The sequence below is a fragment of the Fusarium oxysporum genome, chromosome 7 (genome assembly GCF_000149955.1).
Source record: "Fusarium oxysporum f. sp. lycopersici 4287 chromosome 7, whole genome shotgun sequence".
Classification (NCBI taxonomy): Eukaryota; Fungi; Ascomycota; class Sordariomycetes; order Hypocreales; family Nectriaceae; genus Fusarium; species Fusarium oxysporum.
In genome coordinates this window covers 4134593-4158563 of record NC_030992.1, presented here as the reverse complement: position 1 = coordinate 4158563, position 23971 = coordinate 4134593, and the positions used below count along the sequence as shown (strand labels likewise).

Here is a 23971-nt window from a genome sequence, read left to right as displayed (position 1 = left end):
AGATGATCATCGTGGTGGAGTGGATCTGAGACACGGCGGCAGAGTTCATGAACTGATTTCTATCTATGATTGTGTTTATTATGTATAAAATTAAGTCTATGATCTCGATCTGAAGCCGTTGAACCTGTAGTTGTGGCAACTCTTATGCTTGCCGCTACTTCAAGTTACTCCACAGGAAGCCATTGACAAGCCAGTTCTTTGATCTGAGCCGGGAAATGGTTTTCCGGAACCTGGACACTTTCTCTTCCACTGAACCAAGTGTAAAATGCTCGAAGACTGACCAACTCGGGATCTGCCAAAAGGTCCAGAGAGTAGAGTTCTTTGGCAAAGTGCAGAGTTGAGTATAAAACGCAATCAGCAATAGTGACTTGTCCATCTCCACCATTAAAGCGAGTATCCTCCTCGTAGTATTTCTCCAGCAGTTTGAGATTCTTGGTGCAGTACTCAAGAGCAAGTTTCGACGTGACTGGATGCGTCTCCTCAAGCATGTTGAACAGCGCCGTACCCTTGTGGCACGCAAAGCCAAACTGACTGGTGACTTCATCAGCAAGACCCAGAACCTCTCTGACCCGTGCTTTTTCCTCCGCTGTCCGTCCAAGCATACTGCCACCGGCGCCTTTCGTGAGTTCAATTTGCCATGGCTGCTGTGGATGATCGCAGATGTCTTCAAAGTACTCGAGAATGGCGATTGACTGCTTGATGAACTTTCCATCTGGAAGACGCAAGATTGGCGCTGTTCCTTTGGGTTTTCCGGGCGCCGTTAAGCTATTGCTATTAGGGCAGACTGTTACTTCTGTAACTTTGATGAGTGGTGATTTGAGGAGGTTTTTCTCGGCGAGATAGATGAGGACGCGGCGGGGGTACATTCCCCATGAGAGGGAGAAGAGTTCAAGAGGGGTTGACATAGTGAGGGTAATTGATTGGAGTCTTGTTGATGGAATGAGTTGTGGCAATAAAGTTGATCATTGTTGACTCAAAAGGGACTTTTATACGTGTTTGGTGAGGGGACTTTGCGGATTGTTTAGTTGATGAGAAGTCTCCGATAGGTCGGCGAGTTTCTTATCGGGATCTTTAAAGTGACCGGTGGCTACTGACATGAATTTAGAGCAAGGGTACGGCCGAGACAGGGGCTAGTGAGGGAAACGAGGTGCTTGGAGAGCCAGGAGAAAGGCGTCAAGGGAGGGCTTTTGCCATTGATGGGAGATGTATCGACGAGGCGGCAAGATTGTCAACGTGTTGAACCAAAAGCAGCCCAAAATATCAACAGACTCATCAATAATCACCTTGCTTTAAGTTCCACTTTGGTACAGAGTCTGATGAAAACCTCTCGGGCAGATCTGACCTCAGACTCGTGGTCTCCAGGTTTTAGAGTCCTCTGTTGGGTTAATGCAAGATACCGCTCCCGAGAGACGCTTCCTTCGGAAATATCGGTGATGCTTCACATTGAGGCTTCAAAATTGTACGATGATAAGAGTCTACTTAGAGGTATCACCCTGAATGGTGATGTCAACGTTCCCGATTTGTTGAGTGTGGAGTTAACGTTTCGTGTCTCCAGCCCCAGCACTGTAAACAAAGCAACTCAACATTTAGAGCAGGTAACGTAATTGAGTAGCCCATATGCCACGTTGAGAATAAGAAGAATTACACGTGCTTCTATCTCGAGTTTTTGTCTATAAATGCATCACTTCTTCCCTCATCTAGACACCTTTCGAAACACATCCCATCCTGCTCCCGTACCAGAGGGGGCATTCTACCCTTGCACAATCTTCATCCTCTCTCCCCATCATCTTCCAAAATGGCCTCTACATGCCTCTCCCGACTCCTCCTCATCTTCATGGTGGTGGGACTCGTCCAAGTTTTGGCCCAGCCTATCAATGTCGTTGAGAGATCACCATGCTATAAGTGGAAGGCCCAAGAGCACAAGACCGAGCGCAAGTACATACAGTACGGCAGCAAGGAGCCTACAGTCGTCCACAATAACATCACAGTAAATTTTGAAGATGAGGAGGGACCAAAGGACAAGAGTCACTCGAAAGGAAGTGAAAGCGAGACCACTAGAACCGAATATCCCAAGGAAGACTCATCAAAGCATTACAAGCACCTTTTTAATACCGACAAGTACAAGGATCCGGAAGACTCTACAGATAAGCACTCCAAACTTGACGGCAAGCATTACAGTATAAAGCCCGCCGAAGAGAAAGAAGCTCAGAAAAAGAAAAAGCCTTCGATCTGGCCATATTATGCAGAATTACTGCTAGACAAGACTGAAAACAAGAAACCGAAATCGGAGGCGCAAATGCGCAAGGACTCGGAAGACTACAAAGACAAGCACTATAAAACCGAAAAATACGAGGACTCAGAAGACTCTAAACTCGATGGCAAGTATTATAGCAGAAAGCCCGCCGAAGAGAAAGTTGCCCACGCAGATGAGAAATCCAACACCATGTCCGTGCCATCCCATCCTCGGGAAGTTCCATCGGAGCATGTCGAGCCCTCGAACCATATGGATTACAAGCAAAATATCTCTGACAACAAGAAGAGGATATTGACCCCTGGAATGAAGAAAATGTTGGTCCGTTTGCGCATGATTAAACAAGCTCAAAAAAAGAAAAAGCGCCCTCAGTTCTTGGATCCGAAATTCGTGCCAACCTATATATTCGATACGCCTAGAGACAAGGAACTGAAATCCAGATGGCTGAATATAGAGAACTGACTCAATGCCAAGCGCTCGCCATCAGAGCAGAGCGTGCTCAGCCCATTCGGACGGTGAACAGCGACAAATTCGTTGTGACGAAAAACACCACCACCTTGAAGCATTACGGGAACGGCACGTGGAGGACTTAAGGATCAAAGACAATAAGGGAGCTACAAGGTCTACGAGTTCCTCATCTTCATACCTCGCACAAGCTCTCGAACCGACAAGGCTCTCAGTGGTGGGAATTACTCAGGTCTAGATGTTCCTCGACTCTAGCCTCGGTTGGTACTTGATCTTCAATAGCTGGCGCCACAGCATACCAATACGATCGGCTGTCTTTTAAAAATTCTTCTTTTCGGACATAAACTCTAGTGGCCTCATGGCCGGAAGCGTATTAGTGCCTATCATGAATTTGTGATATGTAATAATACTTTAGCAGTTTGTGAAGCTGAAAACAGTGACTTTTATTAAGTTCGTTAGAGTATGAGTTATAACAGACCATCCGAAAATGAATGAAAGAGTTAGTCCTGCTGAGAGGATGTGCCATACTTGGTGATAAGAAGTGCCCTCGTAAGCCGCTCTGATATACTATTCACCGATTTACATTTTACTCATCAGATGCCTCTCTTGCACGAGTACGCACTCGAGCCAATTCAATCTCAAAAGCCTTGTTCTTTGCATCCTCATGTGAATCTGAAGAGTCAGCGCAAGACTCCAAGTCAAAATCTCGTGATGAATGTGATGAGCGTCTAATAGGTCGACTAGGCGAAATACCCGATTGATCTTGCGCAAGTCTCGCTGCTTCAGGTTTCTGGATGGAGTCGGTGGTATAGCGACTACCTTGGCTCGTCCCCTTTCCTCGAATGCTGCTGAATGCGCGTGAGTTGGCAGCGAGGTTGAAGTATGGTCGCAATGAGGGGAGACAGGCGATGACCAGACCGAGATATAGATCCAAGGTATTCCAAAAGTCTACAACTATGTTAGCCTACTTTCGTGAGAGACTGGGTCAGAAACGTACGGGCTTCTACGATGGAGACCTTGCGGTTGGCCCCGGCGATAAATAGTTCATTAAAGCGAACGATACTGATGACCATGTTGATGATGCCGAGAAGGAAGGTCAAGTAAACACCAACTCGCAGCCATCCTTTGATCATGAGATCAGGTACGATCAGCCAGGGAAGAATAAAGACTGCCATAGTTAGTATTGATCGTATCATCAACAGAAATTGCTTACTGAATACATCGCCAGCAAAATGCAGAGCCCAAGAGGTCTTCAAGAACATACTTGCAGCATTATGCGGGCATTTATTGTCAGGTTCCAGTGACCTACTGACGTTAGCAAATCGCATGCCATTCCATGTAGATGGTGACTAACCAAAACCGAGTGACCGGGATACAGACACAAAATGGAAGAACCATAGTGACGATATAAGAGAGTGCGACGTAAAGAGCAGTGGCCCAAAGAAACATTCTTCTCTTGTGCATATGAACAGGAATCACTTGGCGGTAGACAGCAAGCAGTGCAGCTTTGCAGAGATAAAACGCCGTAAAGAAAGGCAGAGCACAGATCCAAAGCAACTACACAGATGTTAGTCCACGTCATAAACCGTATAATCCTGTCATACCTTGAGAATGAACTCTTTATCTTCGCGAGTTCCATCATAGTCCTTCAAAGTGCCGTCCACCCATGGCTCCATGACGCCCATGTGAACATACGTGACGCAGAACGATGCCACGGTGATACCAGCTGCCCATGCTAAAATCATCCATATGTCGCTGTCGATGAGTTTTCGTTTTAGATGACGAGTCGAGATAGATTCGGGCGATGATGACGACAGTCGATAAGGCTATGAGTGTCCATTCTGTGATCTGTACCCTGTTAGCTGACGGACGAGACTGTTATAATGATACTGACCAGGAGGGTTGACGGTCCTATCGCCATGGCTGCGGTGTGATTATGCCCACGAGCTTCGTAGATGAGAGCGTCGTCGTAGATAAGGTTGCTTGATACTGTACGTACGTACGAGTGACGCTATATGTAAGTCATGGAAGAAATAACCAGCAAACCCACGTCTCTACGAATGTGATGACACCCTCTCTAAATACCATCCTCGCTCTTTTCGTTCTTTAAGCGAGAAAATAAAGTTTGCCTTCCGTTTTCATAAGCTATCCGGAATCTCTTAGTGGACGGGACGTGGCGCATTCCATATGCAGGGGCTGGAAGGGGATCTGAGCAACCACAAAACTAAAATAAATGGGTAGTGAGACCATAAGAGTCGAGCCTGTTGTTGGTGATGAGCAGTTGCTGGTATGTTGTGCAAAAGTCAGTTGGGTGTAGCGATTTGGTATTTTGGTAAATATGCTCGCTTGTTTGGCGACGTAGGTTGAGGTCAACACGTGGCAAAGCCATCATTGGGAAACGTATTTTTTAGAGTGATGATGAGGTGACTTGGCGAAGCGTTTGCCAAGTTGATCAAACTAGAACGATATCGGAGCCTCGACTGAGATGGCTGCAATTTGAAGGTTAACGGTCTCTATCATAGACCTCCCTCACTGGAGGCAGTAAGTTTCTGAGGATACCACTAAGCCTAGCATCCATTCAAGCACTCGAATATATGATTAGTCAATATCTCATTGTGCTTATGTAGATCCAACGTCAAAGCCAGCTACTAGGGTGAGTGCACTCGCGACGCCAGCATCGTACAAAACCGTCATCTTGTACACTATATCCAGCACCTTGAGCTTTCATCTGATCACAATCCCTTAATAAACCACCAAATATCCGCATAATTCACCCAACAATCAGAAAACCTCGCTCTGGAAGCCAACAGCTACCAGCCTCCGGGAGTAAAGACCGTTGGTCCGAGGCATGCAGCAAGAACAAAGACGTTATTGTATGACCATAGTATGCGTCATCTTGGAGCTTTGTTAACCAAGAACTCAACGGATCTACAGCAGCAGCGTTATAGACAATGGTGCTTTTGTCGAAGCCCAATGTAAGTGGCGCCGACGAGAATGTCGCTGATCTGCATGATGTCAAGCGACTCACTGATCGACCAACTCTATTCAAAAAGAGCTGCATTTCGCTAAGACCCCCAACGTGAAGCGTCGCCAATCTTTGGTTGTTTCACCATTTTGATAGAAGCTCAATTGCATAACGGTGTCGCGGCGTTGCTTGACTGTGAACTCTTTCTTGAGGGGATCAAATACTACTGCCATTATGAGATCGACGGCTGGAGGTGCGCTATGTAACGTTTATATGAGCTCCTTAAAATTGTATAATGGAGCATTATGGAGTCGCATTGGCAATTCACGCGGTGAGCAGGCATACCTAAAATCGCCTGTACCTAGTTAAGTTTAGGGAGTAGCTTCGAGAGTAATACAACGTCGCGTAGAGGCCCCGGCCCCAGTAAATCCTTTGCGGAGAATATCGTGCAAGCGAATGTATAGTATACGACATATAGAATTGTATCATATCTAGGGTAGTAGATTAACCTAAAACATCACCAAAATGTTTCATGTAATGTTTTGGATCCGTAAAACCAAGAAATGTTTCAGTGGGGTACCATCAAATGATCTGAGTCGCTATGACCCTCTATCAGGGTATGTCTGGGCCAAATCCGAGTCACGAGAGGGCCAAAGCGCTGACTTGATCAAATACCTGTTAGCGTGAATAATCGTTTTCCAAGCTAATTGGATTATTTACTACGTCAATGCCAAATGTCACGATGGCGTACCCGCTCACCGAGACGGACTGACATCTCAGTGCCATATTGACGGGCCCAAATCATTAATGGACCAGGGTTCCCCAGTCAGGCCAAGATCACATGCTCACTCTGTGCAGCGGGATCATCGTTCGTCACCGGCCAGGTTACAGATCTACTTGAAACCAAAGACACGCCACGGAATTACGGATATCACGACATTCGATGTCGCTCGATTGTCAGGCAGGAATTAGTCAAAGCGGTGAGTCCAAAGCAAAAAAGCAAAATGAGATCTGATATGCAGGTCATTTCAACAAGGGTTAGACCACGGTATGGCTTGGCTTTCCAACCTGTTGGGCCTGTTGGCTGAGGGCAGAATGAACAGAGCAATATTACCAGTGGAGATTTCGACGATTGATCGACGAAACAAAAGACCGCACAGAGGTTTTCATCGTTACAAATCCCTCACAAACCTCCGTTTCTTAACCTCGGGATCTTCGGTAAGCCTGTCACTGTCAACCATTGAACCCCTGTTCCTATCAAAAAAATCCTTAGCTCTCCCCACTCCAACCACATGGCATATTGGGATCGGCAGTTATTTCAACCCAGCAAATCCAAGCCGCACTGACGCTCACGTCGCCCGCAAGCACAGAATCTCAGGTTGCGGCAGTTGACGCCTTGATCTGATTGGTGCAGGTCCGCGCAGTAAAACAACGATCAGCGGTAATCTTCAGGTCCAGGGTATCATTGCTCCGTAGATCAGGTCGGAGAAATTACAGCTTTGGGGAATCAGATGCACGATTAGATCATCGCTCTGCAGGGGACAGGCAAGACAAGTTCCGCTGAGACATATTGATGATTGGACATGCAATATAAGCTCAAGCTCGTCGATCTCTTACAGTAGTGAGACGGAATCTGTGAGAGCTGAACTATGAGCCCCTCTCTCTGATTATTATACATAACTAGACCTTGGGGTCCCCCCGCGCGGAAAAAAATGTGTTTCTGATGACTCCAAACATATGCTGAAATTTGTTTTCGTCGTGAGTGCACAATGTACCTCCGTTGGGCTGACGAGAGTCATCTAGCAATGGATACTCGCTCGATGCCGGCGGATAGTTCATCCCGCTCGGTCGAGATTCGTGCCATTCTCATTACCTTCTCCATTCTTTCTACCATCACCGTCGCATTGCGACTCTATGTGCGATATAAGGTTCTTCATTCTCTCGGCTGGGATGATAGAGTTATGGCTGCTGCCCAGGTCCTTACGATTGGAGCTGCGGTGGCCATTGGTCTAGGTAAGCTTCAATTAACGTTGTTGTGAAGGTTGAGTGCTGACGTGCATGTAGAGAATAATTATGGGCTTGGACATCATACTTGGGAGCAGTCGAAAGAGAACTACGTTGCCTACATGAAGGTCAGTTTTACTCTTGCATGCCCTGAACTCATGCTAATATTTACTAGGCATTCTATGCTTCTGTCATTGTGTATAATGTCGCAATGTGTCTTGTCAAAATCGGAATCCTTCTTCAATACCGACGAGTCTTTGCTATACCGATCCTACAGGCATTGACGTTCTACGGACTTGTCATCATGATCGCCTGGACTATTACAATCGCTTTCCTTAATACTCTCATTTGTGTACCGGTCGCAAAGTTCTGGAACTCGACTTTAGATGGACATTGCACCGACCCTTTGACGGTCTGGTACGTCATGGCTGGATTCAACCTCGTCACGGATATTACTGTCTTCTGTATGCCGTTGCCCGTCATTGGAAGCCTGAACCTTCCGAGGAAACAGAAGATTATGCTGTTGGCCATCTTCAGCATCGGGTTCTTGTAAGTCTGCAGTTTCTCTTGGTGGAAAATAGCTAACAGGTCCAGGACATGCGCCATCTCGATCTATCGTATCCGAACACTAAAAACTGCCGCTTCAACAAAAGATCCCAATTGGGACAATGTCGACGCCGCGATATGGTCATTCCTTGAAGTCACCCTCGCCATCATCTCATCATGCCTACCAACCCTCCGACCACTATTCTCCAAGCTCATGCCCAAGCTCTTTGCGTCCTCATTCGGCCGAAGCAACCGCGGATCCCACTACGGCTACTCTCGAACACGCAGCAGTCAAAATCTGCGTAGTATGTCTCGAAGGCGAACTCAAGACATCACCCATGACTCAATGGATGACACAAGCACCTTGAGAAAAGATGAAGTACCTCTTCCATCAATTACTCAGAAACACTACCGAACATACCCCGGTGTCAGTGTTAGCATCAAAGCCGAACAGGGACAGAATCATAGCGATGAGGCAGCGTCGCAGAGTCCTATGGAGCCAAGCTCGCCGAGTCGAGGCATCAAAGCCACGACTGTTGTAACGCAGGAGATCGTGGTAGAGAGACGTGCAGATGATGAATGGAGCCACGGCAGACCAAGTGACAGCGATGCAACTCTGAGAGAATGAGACCTGTATATTATCCGCAACGCAGAAATGCCATTCTGCCGCTTCTTTATGAGACATGCATATTATTACCTAGCCCTTTAATGTAATCTTAATACACTTCTATTTATCTTTAGCCATTGTCACCTTTCCTTTTCTCACCGTATGTTCTAGACCAGCACAAGCTTTCAGCTGTAACTCTCCGGATTGGGAAGTTACCTTGATAGTGCTAGTGCGGAAGCCTCGGCATGTTAGCCCAGGTCGACGCTTTCGGGATAGCTACGCGATCTAGCTCTGGTCTATTCTCGTCACAAGATGATTCGATACGAACGGATAATCACCCGTATAGCCATTAGTAGAACGCCACAAGTCTATGCCGGCTCGTATTCAACTTAAATCGCTTTTCACCGCAAAGTCCAACGTTTGCCATTTTGTATAAATAGTGGCTGTTATTCAGCATATTTTCTGGCATCATTCTACATCACTTTCTCTCTCATCTACAAGACTCTCGCATCTCAAAAGACATCTTCTCGCTCATCAAAATGAAGTTCAGCATCCTCACTGCCCTTACCGCCATTGTCGGCAGCGCTGCCGCCGCTAACCAGGCTGTTGTCACCAACGACTGCTCTGGTACTATCTATGTTCAGTCTTGGCCTTATAATGGCGGTGCTCCTGGACCTCTGGTGACCCTCAAGCCCGGACAGAAGTTCTCTGAGAACCTTCGCTCCACTGGATCGGTTCGTTGAATCCATGTCTACTTTCATCAGGACTGAACTTGTTGTACTAACAATTGTCGTAGACCGTCAAGATTGCTACTACCAAGACTCTCACCAACCCTCTCTTCTTCGGTTACTCCTCTACCTCCAAGCCCAACTACGTTTACTGTAAGTCAATCCCCCATAAGCTTCAGCATCTACATTATCTAACAAAATTCTACAGACGAGTTCAGCACGTAAGTTTAAGTACCTGCTCGCTGTCCTAATGTTATACTGACATATTTAGTCAATGGGGTAACCCCTTCGCCAACAAGCACAACATCCTCACCACTGGTAAGGGATGCAAGCAGTTTGACTGCAAGGCCGGTGATGCTTCTTGCTACAGCACTCCCAGCATGAAGAAGGTCTATGGTTGCCCTAGCCCTGCCACTATCTCTGCCACCATCTGCGCCAAATAGAGGAGACGTCCAGTGTATGACTAGTGGACCCTTTGAACGAAGGAATGAAGCATTTTAGAGAAGGAGAATAGAGAGAGAAATGTATAGATCGTATCTGTCGAGATAGTAATATATATTCAATAATGTAAACGTTTAGCCTAAAGTGAAGGTCTTTATTACTGTAACCTGGAACGATGGTATGATTAACCTTATGTAGTAAGTCCTTAATAATTTTATATTTTCTGCCCTATGCTCCTGTGAAAATGACTGCCTGATATCAAAATTGTTAACTGACTAATTAATGTTATCTCGGAATATACTATATAGGCCCTTACTATGATGCCGATGCGGAGAAGCTGGGGCACTTTCACTATTCGGTATTTGTCAAACAAAGACTACTAACCATCATCCAAAAGTCCGTATCGGCAGTCTAGTATATATAGGAAATCACTAAAGGAATATGCGTCAGTTTTTGCGAGTCTATGATGTGATTGTTGCATTTGCTTGCCGATTAGAGTAAAAAGTGTTGGCGTAGTCTTAAGATAAGCAATTAATGTTAGATATATCCTTGATATATAACTGAACTGGCTCCAACTCAGACGAGGCTTTGCAAACCTTCTGATGACCCTATAAATCAATCCTTTCCGTGTGAGGGGCCCCATGGGGTAGAGCGCACTATCGCGATCATTTGCGACATCGAAGGTTTCTCTACATCGGACGACAAAACGCCGACAATCAAGCAACTACGGAGTAAACAAGGTTTTGTTAGATTAGTGGTTTTGTATTTCTGCTTATACAACAGATTCTGTCCCCACTCGATTATCATGGTAAGCTGTGATTCGCAGGACAAAAGGGTCGGAGAACACACGTCCGGTAAGGCAAGCTTTCGGATGACCGTCGGCCGAAGATAGATCCTACCAGCATTGTGAACTCACTTAGGAGGCAAAGTATTTGAAGATTTAAGTAGGCTCCTGCACCTTGACCATGTATTAGGTCCCGTCATCAAAGATAATACCAGCCTGCACCTTTTCCCAATTGATCTTTGCCTGATATCAAAATGAACCATTCCAAGCCACGCGCCGAGAAGGCAGAGGGAAGTGTAAGATTAGAGCCACACGTAAATGTTATCTACTAGAGTAGTACTGATGTGCCACGCAGATCGGTAATTCGTTTGCTTCTCTCGCAGGGGAGAAAGAGACCCTCCTGCCTGAGAGATACTTGGATCTTAAGTGGTAAGTTAAGCCACGCCCAAGACCAAGTTTACTGACCCAAATGCGTTAGTGAAACATTGGCGATAAGTCCAATCAAGACGCTCTCACCGCAGCTTGGGCACGATTGACTGCTCGTCTTGCCGAGCTGTCTGATGAAATTGAGGAGAAGCAGCAACGCGTACGCTTGGTCTTGAGCTAGCCCGTGGTGTCATAACTACTTGCTGATTGTCACGTCTAGACCATCCCGGAGGCAACCTACCACGAGCTCGTCGAGAATCCCTCATTTGAGCTTGTCCAACGAATCAGGCAGTGCGGATCTGTAGTAATTCGCAAGACTGTTTCCGAAGAACAGGTCAGCAACCAGGGCTTCCATCCTAACACTACTCGCTGACCCTCGCAGGCATTGAAATGGCTTGACGATGTGCGAGAGTACATCAAATTAAATCCCCCAGTAAAAGGCTTCCCGGAGGATGATAAGCAGGTTTACGAGATCTAGTAAGTCCATTCCGCCTTTTGCCCTAGAAAGTGTCGTTGACAAAAGAACAGCTGGCCCAAAGCTCAACAGCAGGCGCGTTCGCACTCACAAATGTTAAAAACCCAAGCAGCGCTCTTATCCATCTTTACCGCTGCGCCAGACTGCAAAGTCTCACTTACAAGCCCGCTTGTCTACTCGGATCGTCTTCGGATTAGGAACCCAGGCGACGCCAAATTCGCTCTGGGTCCTCATATGGATGGAGGTAGTATTGAAAGATGGGAAGATCCTACTTATCGACAAGTCTATGAGAAAATAAGTAATCAATTAATCTGAATTCAAGATTAGAATCACTAAATTAAGCCTTAGATTCGGGATTAATTATCAGATTCATCGACATAAAGTGACTAATTTACCAGGAAGCAGATAGTAAGGCGCGCGATGTAAGCATCAGCTATCAGGTCTATCAGCTTAAAACAGCCCTCTTAAAAATACACTGCAAGCCCAAAACTGCTTACTTATTAGTTCACGTCACCTCGCTGCCCAGTTCGCTATTCACAATGATCAAGTATAATTTTGCGTAGCGTCAGTCGTAAATGCACCAGGGAAGACTTATTTATTGCAGTACTAAACAAATCTGTTGACCTTACACCCCAGCTATTATTCTATAAGTCTATAGTCTGGACCCCGAAGGAGCCCCGCTGAACGAGCTGCCAGGCATCTAAGCGTTAACACGGTCGAAGCCCTGCTGCATAGCCTTGAGGTGGCTCCAGTCATGGCTGTCAAGAGCAAGAGCCCAGGCCATGACACTCTTGACACCGCGGGTCTTGGCAAGAAGGTTGATCTTCTCAGCGATGAGCTCGGGAGTGTCCCAAGACCAGAAGATGCGGTTGGGGGCATCCCAGTACCACTGTCCTCCGTTGACCTTGTCAGTCTTGCCCTTGTCGAGAGCCTCGTGGAATGAGGCGGACAGATCAATGCCGTCACAGTGGCCGTAGGCGGACTGGCAGCCAGTACCGCAGTGAGCAGCGGTATCACCACTGTTACATGTTAGCTAATAGCTTGTAACGATTCAGAAGACACTTACCACCAGCCGGAAGCGGCACAGCAACCTCCAGTAGCGCACTTGAAGAAAGTACCAGCACCGCAGGTAGCATCGGGAGTAGTAGTCAAGTTGGTAGGGGCAGAGACAAAGTTGGCAGCCTCAAAGGTCATGGAGCCAGACTTGCCAGTGTCGCTACCATCCTTGGGGTTCTCGAGGAGCTCAGTAGGGCAGCCGATGGGGTTGGTGCACTTGTAGCCCTGCTTGGTGGTGAACCACTTGGCGTAGAAGGGAATGCCGAGGACGAGCTTGTGAGCGGGGAAGCCGAGGGAGAGATACTTGTCGATGGCACGGGCAGCACCCTTGACAGAGACGTGGTGGGTGGTGTAGGAATCACGGCGGTTCATGAGATCGTAGGTCATGACCTGAAGAAGTTAGTGGGGTGATTTCGTAAGGCTGAGGAGGGGTATTTACGTTGACAAAGTCGACGGACTTCTCGATGAGAGGGGTCTCGCTGGGGACGTAGGCGATCATGTCACGCTCAAGACCAGGGACAGCGATGGAGAGCTCCTTTGAGCCGATGAACTTCTTGATCTCCTTGAGGAGCTTGGGGAAGGCCTGGATCTCGTAGGTCTTCTTGGAGTTGACGACCTGCTTGTAGTCGGCGCCGTTACCACCGGGATACTCCATGTCGATGTCTACTTCCGTTAGCCAATCCGCCTGACAAGCTATCATATACAGTGCACATACCAACACAGTCGTAACCGAGTCTATCAAGAGTAGAAGCAACGTTGCGAGCGAACCTCTCCCGGCTGCGATCGGTCTTGAGACCCGCGTCGAAACCAGCATTGTCGCCCCAACCACCAATAGCAAGACAGACCTTGATGTCATGGTCGAAAAGAGCGCGAACCTGCTTGAGAGGCTGGAAAGGCTCGTACTTGCCAGAAGGCTCAGTAGTGAAGAGCGAAGAGTTGGCAAAGGACATCATGACGTGGGTGACGCTGTGCGTGACGTCCTTCGGGGGGAGATCATTGGTGTGCCACTGATCATAGTAAATGATGTTGCGCGAACAGCTCGCCTCAGCGACGGCGTAGACGCTCAGGCCCAAGAGGGTAGAAACACGCATGATTAGAGAAGTAGAAATGAGTGACTTTGTTTAAATGAGTGTAGTTAAGCAAAAAAAGAATGAATGAAGACCGTTGGAGGTTGAGCTAACTACAAAAAATAGTGCGGTGATTCAGCGCTTTAAATGCGCCCGACCCGAGAGGCTTAGCCATTGACGCAGTGCCGCTGTCCCTTTTTTGCCAATTAAGTTTAATTGGAAGCTAAACGTACATTATTCTAGAAAAAGGGAGCGCGTCAGCGTTTCACCGCGTATTATAGAGTTTAATTACCCTTTGACACCCCCAGGTTTCAAATTTCCACCACTGAGAGTGCATGAGTCCGGGTTACATAGCCTTAAAGTTAAAAGCGCACAGATCACGGCAATTCTGTAGCGTTGTTTTTGTTGTGGTGAGATGATGTTCGGCATTTGTTCAGTGGCTGGCGCTGACTCGGCGAGCATCCGATCGTTCCGGTGTTTCGGGTCTCGGCGGGATGGGATATTGGGCTGGGGAATAAGCCTTATGGCTGTGCACTAAATGATGCTCTCTGCTGACACTACTTGTCTCAACTCATAGTAGTTTATTTTAATAGATGAGCATTACGGATAAAAAGGCCACTCTTGTTGCTCTATCTCTTGTTTATGCGAATGACGAGCCTTTGAGAGCCTTTGCTATTTTAAGCACCTGTTATTATTTGTCTAAAGCTGAATCAAATTGGTTCAAGACCTGACAATCTAGGGTAGTAGTGGAAGACCCGATCCGACGTTCCGATTGAAACCCCTTCCAATAAGAATGTCATGCCATGTCACATCTGGCACATTGAACTGTAGGGTACGGTGTACAGAATTAAGTTAGGGTTGAATACGAGTTCAAGATGAGATGCTACTCTGTCAAACTTTTGAATGTTTAATTGGTGGTCATACGATGTCGAGATATCCGATGGAGTAAAGAAGATTGGCCGCTCATTACAGTGGTACATACTTCTAGCTGCCAATATATTATTAGGCTATATGAATCAGCTACATACGTATACCTTTCATTAATCATGAATACAAAAGCTCAGATGGCTCTAGAGCCTGCTCGAAATGCCATTCTCCCTCTGAATAAACCACTCAACCGTCGAAGCTACTCCCTCTTCCAACGACACCTTAGGCTTCCAACCCAAAACCTTCTCAGCAAGACTCGTATCCGGCTTCCGCCTAACAGGATCATCTTCCCTACTGGGCAACAAATGAACAGCAACGGGGTCCTCATATCCTGTTTTCTCAGCCACGACTCGAGATATTATATCTGCAATCTCACTAATCTCCATCTCTAGATCACTGCCGATATTGACCGGTCCATGATAATCGCTGTTCATCAAGGCTTCTAAACCACGAACACAGTCATTGGCGTGTTGGAAGCATCGTGTTGTGTGTCCATCGCCGAATATCGTGATTGGTTCTCTCTTCAGAGCTGCCATGATAAAGTTAGGGACAGCTCGACCGTCTTCTGGCTCCATGAATGGGCCGTAGGCGTTGAAGATTCGTGCGATGCGGACTTCGAGACCGTGTTCGGCTTGATAAGCATATCCGAGCGCCTCCATGACTCTCTTGCCTTCGTCATAACAAGCGCGCGGGCCGAAGCAGTTGACATTGCCTCGATAATCTTCGCGTTGGCAGGCAATTTGGGAGTCGCCATAAACCTCTGTAATGGGACTGTTAGTACAGGGCCAGTGAGTAAGATATATAGTTTGTACCTGAAGTGCTAGCAAGCAGCACTCGAGCGTTGTGTTTCAATGCATAGTCCAGAATATTCGATGCACCATTAAAGCAAGTTTGCAAGATATCAATCGGCTGAGTCTCGAAATGCACGGGACTTGCAGGGCACGCGAGATGGTAGATTTGCTCGACGTTGTCTATCCACGGCAACGGATCTCGAACATCAGCTCTATAGAATGTCAGCACTGAAACGGGTTGTCGGGATCAATGAAGCGCACTGAATATATCGCACTCGCTTGTCCGATCGAAAATTATCAAGGGTGCTTTGAGATCCAGTCCATAGTGAATCAATCACGACGACTTGGTGGTTCTTCTCGAGAAGAAGCTGGATTAAATTGCAGCCGAGGAACCCGGCGCCCTGTCGATAAGATTAGCTTCATTTCTGCGTCGCTGTCATAGCCTCGCTTACACCGGTGACGATGATAACCATATTGCAGTATTTACGATATGAAGAATCAGATAATTGCGCAGGTAGTTTCTGTTATGAGTGAGCGCAAAAGGACCCGAGTTTGAGATTGGAGAATTAATTCGTAAGGCAGTCGCTTGTGGTAAAATATTATCTGTTTTCAAGTCAGACGGGCATCATCGATCTGCCAAAGGTGAGACATCAGCTTTCAGCTAGCAAGGCGTAAGCGAAAATCTTGCCCTTGTAAGTCGCCAAGATCATTTTAGCTCGGTATCTGCCGAGCTGATCCGGCACTATCTACGTCATGTCTACCTTTTTGTGTTCTTCATTGGGGAATGTCTTGTCGCATCCCGTGTTGCACAGAGGATCTGACGTATGCGGCGTTGTTCTTCGGGCCAAAAGCAGTCGGGTTGTGACGAAAGAGATCATGACAGCTGGCGAGGTCTGGTGGGTATATAAAAGAAAGCATAGGCTAATATGTCAATGAAACGGATGTCTGGGTTCGTATGAATGCTGCAATGCATGCGCGAGGACCAAAGTGGTACTACTTCTTATCATTCGTTCTCTTCTTATCAATCCGGGACTCGGACAAGATATTACTTCACGTAGCGCAAAGTCCGAGGCCATATGACTGACCCAATTGAGAGTAGAAATCGACTCAATTATCTGATTATGTATCACAAGTCCTCCCAGGGAAGAATGTCTAACAACAAAGGTGACATCTATATCTGTCCTCTACAAAGCCAGAGCGAGAACAAGGAGGCCAAGAACGCCAGAGACAAATGTCTTGGTACCAGCGCTGGTAGGAGTAGCAACCGGGGCCTTGGTACCGCTGGCGCCTCCAGACGAAGAAGAGTTTCCAGAGCCAGAAGCAGTGCACTTCGAAGCACTCTCCTTCAAGACAGTAAGCTCATCGCCAATAACACCACCGTCACCGTGGACAAAGTTCCAAGAAAGAGCAGTTTCGTTATGAACAGTCAACTTGGCGAAACCAAAGTGTGTCTGGTCAAGGAACATGGTCATGTTGAGACGAGGCTCGCCATCGAGAACGCTGTGGCTCTCAAGGTTACCGGCAGCTCCGTTGACTAGATGAACCATGGACTTTCCGGGGTTGGTCTTGTAGGTGTTGTTGTTGATGATGGAGCCAGAGTCGATGGTGCCGTTGTGGCCCATGGGCTGGAGACGCTCATACCAGTGAATGTGACTGTCGAGTATTAGTACACAGGTTTTGATGGATGTTGGCTAAGATATGACTTACCCGGCAATGTAGACATCGACATTGTTCTTCAACATCAGATCCTCAAAGGCAGCACGGATGTTAACTTGGTACTTGGCCACCTCGGAGCTGTACATAGGACGATGACCCATTACAATAACCCAAGGGGTCTTGCATCGATCAACGCTCTCAAGATCCTTAGCCAACCATTGATACTGCTCATAGTTCTTGGTATCATTATAAGAACCATGCACAGCGCCAAAGGGACCAGAATCAGTGACATAAGTCTCATTCGCCTTGGGATGCGTCTCATCACCCTTGAGATCCGCAGCAAACGGCTTCTCGGGACTGTTGGCGTAATCGGTCTCTGTGTTGATGGACACAAAGTGAGCTAGACCGTAGTCGAACGAGTACCAGAAGTTGCCAACACCGCCGGACTTGTCGCCAGCCATGTGGAAGCGGTTCTGGAAAGCGGTGAAGTTGCGCTGCGAGGGAGGGCAGGAGTAGTAGTTGAGCGTGGTGTTGGGCTGTGTTCCGTTGCTCTTGTCGTTGTCGAGATAGGCAGATAGAGTGTTGTTGCCGCCGTCGAATTCGGCGCAGGTGGCTTCGTGGTTACCGGGGACAACCATGTAGGGAATTTTAAGGGTGATGCTGTTGAGCCACTGCTGCCAGAGATCCCAGTTTGACTCGTACAGAACGCTCATGTCACCACCACGGGGACTGCCCTGGTTAGCGACCTCGCCCTTGGGAAGAGGAGTCTTGTAGTCATCAGGAATAGGACCACCACCGGGAAGACTGGTTGAAGTTCCGTTGTAGCAAACAGGCCAGTCATCCTCGCAAGGCAGAATGCCCGAGAACCAATCATCAGCATAGCTCAGATCACCACCGTGCCAGGCAAAAGCAGCGCCATCAGAAACAGCCTTGTTGAGATACTTGTAAGTACCAGCTGCGTTAGTGTATCCCATATCGTTGAGAACAGCGATGGTGAACTCTGACTTGTCACCTGCTTCACGAGCAGTGGCGAAGCTCAGGACATCAGACTTGGTAGTTCCGTTAGCAGCAGGAATCTGGTAATAGTAAGTCTTGCCAGGCTTCAGGTCGCTGATCTGAACATCGTGGAAGAACTGATTGCACTGCGTAACAGCCTTGACGGCGGAACAAGGAGGAGTGCGGTCGTAGCTAGATACATGGTCAGCCAATGACGATTCAACGCGCAGACAAATCAGGTAATCCCATGCGCCAAGCCCGGGAACTTACGTGGTAGTCGAACCAGTAGCCTTATTCTTCAACTCAGACGCACTCGTTCCCCAATGAACCGCAGGCGCAGCACCAAGCCCGAAGGGAGTCTGGTAGTGAATGTTGATACCGCCAGGAGTATACGACAGCGAAATAACGTTGACGTTGTTGCTGGGGTTTGAAGAGCCAGGCTTCACGGCCGGAGGTTCAACGAGACGAGGGAATCCTTTTCCATTGCCGTTGACGGTGGGATCGACCCAATCGCCGACAGGAACTGCAGGGCCCTTGTAGGGATACTTCTCATCGACGACTGGCTTTGAGAGAGCGGGTGTAGTGAGAAGAGCAGCCAGGAGGCTGGGGGCAGCGATTGACTTCATGATGAACCAAGGTTACCTAGCGAGTCGGCAATGAGAGACTTGGACGGCAAAGAATCTACACCTGCCATATCGTCTTGATACAAATGCAACCTTAGTATATATAATTCCTTCATTATCATCGCGGAACTCCCCATCTGATCGGAACTCAGCTGCCGGATCGTCATCCCAAGTCCAACATCACCCCCAAACCGTTAACAACAACGGATCTGACGGCTCTCGCCGGTGGCAGTAACAAGTTTAGCTTCGCCATTACCCCTGTAAATCTGCGCCTTGATCCAATCAAGGTTGATTACGATGAAACGTGATAAGCAGACTAAGATAAGCTTCTAGCAAAAAGACTCGGCCGAAGATAACGGATTCAGCTTAAAGCCTTGATTGAAGATGCGTTGATGCGATAAAGCCAATGTGTTGGAGGGTCGCTTCCACGTGGTAAGGAGCATTGTTGAGCTTTTTATTTGTTGATGGGTTGGACTCCATAAATCACGGCTTTTCGGCAGCTGCGAGATGAAGAGATGTTGGTAATTTCTGGGTGGCTATTGGTTGGAGGTAGAAATGCCCCCCGCAATTTTGTTTAGATCCCTGCTTGGTATGTTCAAAAGTGCCAACCAGGTTCATTGTTGGACAAAAGAAAACACTAACTCACTTGTGCCAAGATTCCCGCGGCTCAGGTTTAGCTTTTTCTGTCACCTCCTGTATGGCCCGCTGCATGTTCTTCACGACCTGCCAGATGGGTGTTAACAGAGAAGCTCAAATATATACCATATCAGTTTCATGGGAACAAGGAGGATTACTAAGTATCCAACCATCGAACCAAATGTCCTCTATAAAATTGCAGATAGTCACCCGGCACATATGTAAAGGGACGGTTTCGCAACAGCTTGCGAGACAGCCAGCTACCCTGCACCAAGCAACTTTGATGGCGTTGGCTAACATACCGATTTAATGTGCCACCATATCTCAGTATCCAATTCACAATTTTACAATGATATTTAACTCTACTACCAGAAAGAATATCTGCTTTCCAAATGTTGCACGCCGTTGTCAGCTGAAACGACTGATTTAGATTTGTTCAATCAGAGTTACAGCCCTGTAGATTCTCAGATTTAACAGATTTATATCAAACGACTAGACTCAAAGACAATGCAGCATCGAAGCTGCAAAACTTCTGGCAGATATTATAACCGTTCTTCCTTCTACGGGACTCTAACCTATGTCATGGAGACTGATGAGCTAAGCGATATCAAGACCGGAACGACGGGAACGCACAGATCTGTCCACGGAAAATATTATTCCGTGCCAATAACAGCCACGGGCTGGAAGCTTTCATGCACAATGTAATTAACAGGTTATGATCTGCATGCCGCAATCATGGCATTTCCTGCGATTGCGCAGTCCAAATATGTTATACCCCGCCTCGGAACAGCTCCGTCTATCCCTTTCCAGACATTATGCTTAAACAAGATCTTCCGTTGACATTCCTTGGTCATAAGATCGGCTCATGATTTGTGGGATGAGGAAACAAGGTTGGGTCTAGGATTTGAAACGCAGGACCTGTGTAGATATAAGTAGTCCATTAGTCGCTATGTGAAACTTGCAAGCTTGAATAAATTGTCTTGGCAGACGATTCAAACTATAGTGCTTTCCCGTCGAGCCTTCTATCATGCTGTCCAAACTTCTTTTTGCTGCCATGGGTAGCATCTTGGCTCAGAGCGCTGCAGTCCACGCAGCGGGAAGCATCGGCTACCTCTTCACTTTGTGAGTCAGTAAACACTACACCTGTGAAATGAAAATTGACGTCTTTTAGTGGCGACTCATACTCCCAGACAGGCTTCGACCCCAACGGTGCAAAGCCCTCCGCTGCAAACCCACTCGGCAACCCGCCCTTCCCCGGATGGACAGCAGCTGGTGGTGCGAATTGGGTTGGAGATATTGTCAAAGAGCAAAACAACTCTCTCGTGCTGTCGTATAACTTTGCGTATGGAGGTGCTACTGTCGATGCCAACATCGTCAAGCCCTATGCAAGCACTGTCTTGAGCTTCGTAGACCAGGTCAACCAGTTCTCTAACTCTGTTGGCAAGCACCCAGCTGGTACCTCTTGGACAGCGCAGAATACCATTGCAGGAGTGTGGATCGGCGTTAATGACGTCGGAAACTCTTTCTATTTGCAGGATGCTGACGCAGTGGTTGAGAAGGCGACTACGAGATACTTTGAGTTACTACAGGTTCTGTACAAGGCTGGCTTGCGCAAGTTTGTCCTGCTCAGCGTCCCACGTGAGTCCTTGATACCCCATTGAGTCTCCAGGTGTTCATGCTAACAGCATCTAGCAACCGAGTTGACACCATTGATGATCCAACAAGGCGCTGACTCAAACGTTCTTCTCGTCAAGGCCATCAAGCTCTACAACAGCAAGTTGGCCTCAAAGCTCAGCGCTTTCAAGAAAGCCAACTCTGGTGTCAAAACTCTTCTTGTCGACACGTCTGTTTCTTTCAAGAAAGCTATCAACAACCCCAAGGCCTATGGTGCTCCTGACGCAACTTGCTACAATAGCGATGGGAAGTCATGCGTAAGTAAATTCGTTTGAGTGAGGACTCTGTATGCTGACGTGGAGATAGCTGTGGTTCAATGACTATCACCCTGGAATTGCTATCAACCAGCTTGTGGCTGAACAGGTGGCGAATGAACTTGAGGCCAATGGCTTTGGATGGTAAAGTCATTAACGCTTAGACCGCTTCCTGTGAAGCGCACGCCACTGCCAGGCTTGTCGAAGAAAGAAACTTTTTTCGTTCAAGCGAACCTTGGCCTAGTTGGCTTAGTGTATTTTAACCAAAGACATAAAATAAATATTACTTGCTTGAGCTTCAGCCTTCAACCTCCACGTAGATCAATCCCCGTTTTGTTTAGATGAGGTCTGACCACCGTCGCAGTTGTATGACTGTTAATGCTGCGCTCGAGTCTACCAATTATATGCGAGTGACTTGCCGTCATGGGATTGCCCTTCAGCTATCTAGCAAATAGGATTTATTTTAGAGTTGACCCCCAGAGTCCACATCATATCACTTCACCCCACCAAAAGCGACAAGACTGTATGATTCGGAGGCATTGTGGGATCGGAACCCATTACCAAATCAGTCGCTGACCCAACTAGGTACTTTGGTCGAATAGCATCCATTGGCGAACCGTCTGTATCTTGTGGAGCTACACCTGTCATATCGTCAGCCCTAATCCACATTGGCATTGGAGATGCAACACATCTGACATGATGCTTATTCCAACAACATGGGTACGGGCTCGCGAGAAGCAATGATTGGCTAAGACTACAACATCCGATCCGTGCCGGAGTCAAGTATACTCTGCCATTGCAATGAATGCCCAGAAGGAAGATGATTGTCTGACTGGGAGTTTGTGCGATAAATACCCAGCATGGTCGCTCGCTTAGTATCGCACCGCTTCTCCTCATCACTTACCTCGCATTGATCTCAACTTGTGACCATGAGTTTCCCCATTGAGCAGAAAGTTGACTTCCAAGTACGTATAGATCCCTCTCAGTAAAGCTATAACTATCTTACTCTAAAGACAGACTTTCCGAAACGTCATAAACAACGAGTTGAGCTCCACTTCGGAAACCCGACGTGGTATCTGTCCTAGCACTGAGGAGACTCTCTGGGAGTCACCCGTATCGACCCAACAAGATGTCGATCAAGCTGTAAGCGCTGCGAAAGCGGCATACCCTGCGTGGCGAAAGCTATCATGGGATGAGCGTGCCAACTACCTCGTCAAATTCGCAGATGCTATCGAGGCACATAAGCAAGAGTTTATTGAACTTCTAGGCCGTGAAGCTGGCAAACCGCCCCAGGCCGGTGGTTTTGAGTTGATGCTTGTCATGGAGCATATTCGAGAGACTCCAAAGCTGAGGATCAAGGAGGACAAGCCCGAGGAGAATGAAGATGTACGTGCCGCGTCGGTTATTGCTGTGACAAGAAAGGGTCTAATAATATGCAAAGAGAACAGCCGTTGTGCGCTACGTTCCCCTCGGCGTCGGCGTCGGCATCGTTCCATGGAACTTCCCCATGTTGCTGGGCATTGGAAAAGCGTACCCTGCCATGCTGGCTGGTAACACGTTCATATGGAAGCCCTCACCATATTCTCCGTACTCTGCCCTTAAGCTTGCAGAGATTGGAGCCAAAGTCCTTCCTCCTGGCGTGTTCCAAGCTTTGAGCGGTAGTGATGACCTTGGACCTATGCTGACTGCTCATTCTGGTGTAGCTAAGGTGAGTTTCACTGGCTCCACTGAGACGGGTAAGAAGATCATGGCGGCTTGTGCAGCTACGTTGAAGCGTGTCACTCTTGAGTTGGGCGGTAATGATGCTGCGATTGTCTGTGAAGATGTCGACATTCCTGTAGTGGCTGGAAAGGTAAGTTTCTCTATACTTTATCTGATGAAGGGAAGGTTCAATGACGAGCTGATAGGTCGCGTTTCTCGCCTATGTTCACGGCGGACAAATCTGCATGAACATCAAGCGCATCTATGTCCATGAGAGCATCCACGACAAGTTCGTGTCTGAAGTGGTGAAGTTCTTGGAAGGTCTTAAGTCCGGCAACTTCTCTGACCCTGAAGCCTTCTTTGGACCTATCCAGAATAAGATGCAGTATGACAAACTCCAGCGCCTCTATGAAGAGATCGACAAGCAAGGATGGCAACGCGCATTCGGCAGCGCATCAGCTGCGAAATCGGATAAAGGCTACTTCATCCCACCAGTTCTCATCGACAACCCGCCCGAGGACTCAGAAATCGTGCAAACTGAACCGTTTGGTCCAATCGTTCCTGTCATGAAGTGGCAGTCCGAAGACGATGTTATATCCACGGTCAATGCATCAAACTATGGTCTTGGAGCGTCTGTCTGGAGTAAAGATGTTGCTCGTGCTCGACGAATGGCCAAACAACTGGAAGCGGGGAGTGTTTGGGTCAACACGCATTTCGAGGTTGCGCCGAATGTCCCGTTTGGGGGACATAAGCAGAGCGGTATTGGTATGGATTGGGGGGAGGTCGGTCTAAAGGGCTGGTGTAATCCTCAGGCTTACTGGGTAAAGCATTCTGGGTGATGGAAATAGATATTATGAGATGAGATCTATAGCTAAGTAAACGATTAAATACGATACAG

The 23971-nt window shown here is 47.6% G+C and overlaps 11 protein-coding genes across 16 annotated transcripts; 6 read left to right on the top strand and 5 right to left on the bottom strand.

The window, feature by feature from the left end:
• Positions 1–164: 164 nt before the first annotated feature.
• Positions 165–905, bottom strand: FOXG_10754 (uncharacterized protein; the record flags this gene model as incomplete). Its single annotated transcript, XM_018390233.1, has 1 exon — positions 165–905. The coding sequence occupies one exon, from the start codon at positions 903–905 to the stop codon at positions 165–167; it is 741 nt and encodes a 246-aa protein (XP_018248643.1).
• An 890-nt stretch (positions 906–1795) lies between these two features.
• Positions 1796–2713, top strand: FOXG_10753 (uncharacterized protein; the record flags this gene model as incomplete). Its single annotated transcript, XM_018390232.1, has 1 exon — positions 1796–2713. One exon carries the CDS (start codon positions 1796–1798, stop codon positions 2711–2713), a length of 918 nt encoding a protein of 305 aa, XP_018248642.1.
• A 417-nt stretch (positions 2714–3130) lies between these two features.
• FOXG_10752 (uncharacterized protein) lies at positions 3131–4784 on the bottom strand. Its single transcript, XM_018390231.1, has 6 exons — positions 4611–4784; positions 4321–4564; positions 4071–4273; positions 3930–4021; positions 3714–3884; positions 3131–3664 (listed from the first exon to the last, which is right to left on the bottom strand). The coding sequence occupies exons 2-6, from the start codon at positions 4459–4461 to the stop codon at positions 3303–3305; spliced, it is 969 nt and encodes a 322-aa protein (XP_018248641.1). The 5' UTR covers positions 4462–4564; positions 4611–4784; the 3' UTR covers positions 3131–3302.
• Positions 4785–6360: 1576 nt separating this feature from the next.
• On the top strand, positions 6361–8975 carry FOXG_10751 (uncharacterized protein). 2 transcript variants are annotated; one of them, XM_018390230.1, is made up of 6 exons: positions 6361–6729; positions 6785–6899; positions 6955–7694; positions 7746–7813; positions 7861–8234; positions 8280–8975. In XM_018390230.1, the coding sequence occupies exons 3-6, from the start codon at positions 7451–7453 to the stop codon at positions 8857–8859; spliced, it is 1266 nt and encodes a 421-aa protein (XP_018248640.1). In that variant the 5' UTR covers positions 6361–6729; positions 6785–6899; positions 6955–7450; the 3' UTR covers positions 8860–8975. The 2 variants fall into 2 exon arrangements, with proteins under 2 accessions (XP_018248640.1, XP_018248639.1); XM_018390229.1 differs by having other exon boundaries at positions 6785–7694.
• A 186-nt stretch (positions 8976–9161) lies between these two features.
• On the top strand, positions 9162–10202 carry FOXG_10750 (uncharacterized protein). 3 transcript variants are annotated; one of them, XM_018390226.1, is made up of 4 exons: positions 9162–9572; positions 9635–9719; positions 9775–9787; positions 9838–10202. In XM_018390226.1, the coding sequence occupies exons 1-4, from the start codon at positions 9378–9380 to the stop codon at positions 10007–10009; spliced, it is 465 nt and encodes a 154-aa protein (XP_018248636.1). In that variant the 5' UTR covers positions 9162–9377; the 3' UTR covers positions 10010–10202. The 3 variants fall into 3 exon arrangements, with proteins under 3 accessions (XP_018248636.1, XP_018248638.1, XP_018248637.1); XM_018390228.1 differs by having other exon boundaries at positions 9236–9572; positions 9775–10202; XM_018390227.1 differs by having other exon boundaries at positions 9236–9572; positions 9635–10202.
• Positions 10203–11045: 843 nt separating this feature from the next.
• FOXG_10749 (uncharacterized protein) lies at positions 11046–12007 on the top strand (the record flags this gene model as incomplete). The annotated part of the gene is made up of 5 exons (XM_018390225.1): positions 11046–11087; positions 11288–11377; positions 11438–11551; positions 11600–11694; positions 11746–12007. 5 exons carry the CDS (start codon positions 11046–11048, stop codon positions 12005–12007), a joined length of 603 nt encoding a protein of 200 aa, XP_018248635.1.
• Positions 11984–14113, bottom strand: FOXG_10748 (chitinase). 2 transcript variants are annotated; one of them, XM_018390224.1, is made up of 5 exons: positions 13464–14029; positions 13188–13411; positions 12759–13138; positions 12190–12711; positions 11984–12125 (listed from the first exon to the last, which is right to left on the bottom strand). In XM_018390224.1, exons 1-4 carry the CDS (start codon positions 13837–13839, stop codon positions 12393–12395), a joined length of 1299 nt encoding a protein of 432 aa, XP_018248634.1. In that variant the 5' UTR covers positions 13840–14029; the 3' UTR covers positions 11984–12125; positions 12190–12392. The 2 variants fall into 2 exon arrangements, with proteins under 2 accessions (XP_018248634.1, XP_018248633.1); XM_018390223.1 differs by having other exon boundaries at positions 11984–12711; positions 13464–14113.
• A 663-nt stretch (positions 14114–14776) lies between these two features.
• FOXG_10747 (uncharacterized protein) lies at positions 14777–16135 on the bottom strand. Its single transcript, XM_018390222.1, has 4 exons — positions 15986–16135; positions 15795–15934; positions 15555–15745; positions 14777–15502 (listed from the first exon to the last, which is right to left on the bottom strand). Exons 1-4 carry the CDS (start codon positions 16004–16006, stop codon positions 14886–14888), a joined length of 969 nt encoding a protein of 322 aa, XP_018248632.1. The 5' UTR covers positions 16007–16135; the 3' UTR covers positions 14777–14885.
• A 296-nt stretch (positions 16136–16431) lies between these two features.
• FOXG_10746 (acid phosphatase) lies at positions 16432–19242 on the bottom strand. 2 transcript variants are annotated; one of them, XM_018390220.1, is made up of 3 exons: positions 18456–19242; positions 17241–18377; positions 16432–17186 (listed from the first exon to the last, which is right to left on the bottom strand). In XM_018390220.1, exons 1-3 carry the CDS (start codon positions 18809–18811, stop codon positions 16718–16720), a joined length of 1962 nt encoding a protein of 653 aa, XP_018248630.1. In that variant the 5' UTR covers positions 18812–19242; the 3' UTR covers positions 16432–16717. The 2 variants fall into 2 exon arrangements, with proteins under 2 accessions (XP_018248630.1, XP_018248631.1); XM_018390221.1 differs by lacking the exon at positions 18456–19242 and having other exon boundaries at positions 17241–18432.
• A 1170-nt stretch (positions 19243–20412) lies between these two features.
• Positions 20413–21686, top strand: FOXG_10745 (uncharacterized protein). Its single transcript, XM_018390219.1, has 4 exons — positions 20413–20566; positions 20616–21082; positions 21137–21375; positions 21425–21686. Exons 1-4 carry the CDS (start codon positions 20472–20474, stop codon positions 21518–21520), a joined length of 897 nt encoding a protein of 298 aa, XP_018248629.1. The 5' UTR covers positions 20413–20471; the 3' UTR covers positions 21521–21686.
• Positions 21687–22260: 574 nt separating this feature from the next.
• FOXG_10744 (aldehyde dehydrogenase (NAD+)) lies at positions 22261–23912 on the top strand (the record flags this gene model as incomplete). The annotated part of the gene is made up of 4 exons (XM_018390218.1): positions 22261–22337; positions 22390–22758; positions 22814–23224; positions 23280–23912. Exons 1-4 carry the CDS (start codon positions 22302–22304, stop codon positions 23910–23912), a joined length of 1449 nt encoding a protein of 482 aa, XP_018248628.1. The 5' UTR covers positions 22261–22301.
• Between the last annotated feature and the right edge of the window lie 59 nt (positions 23913–23971).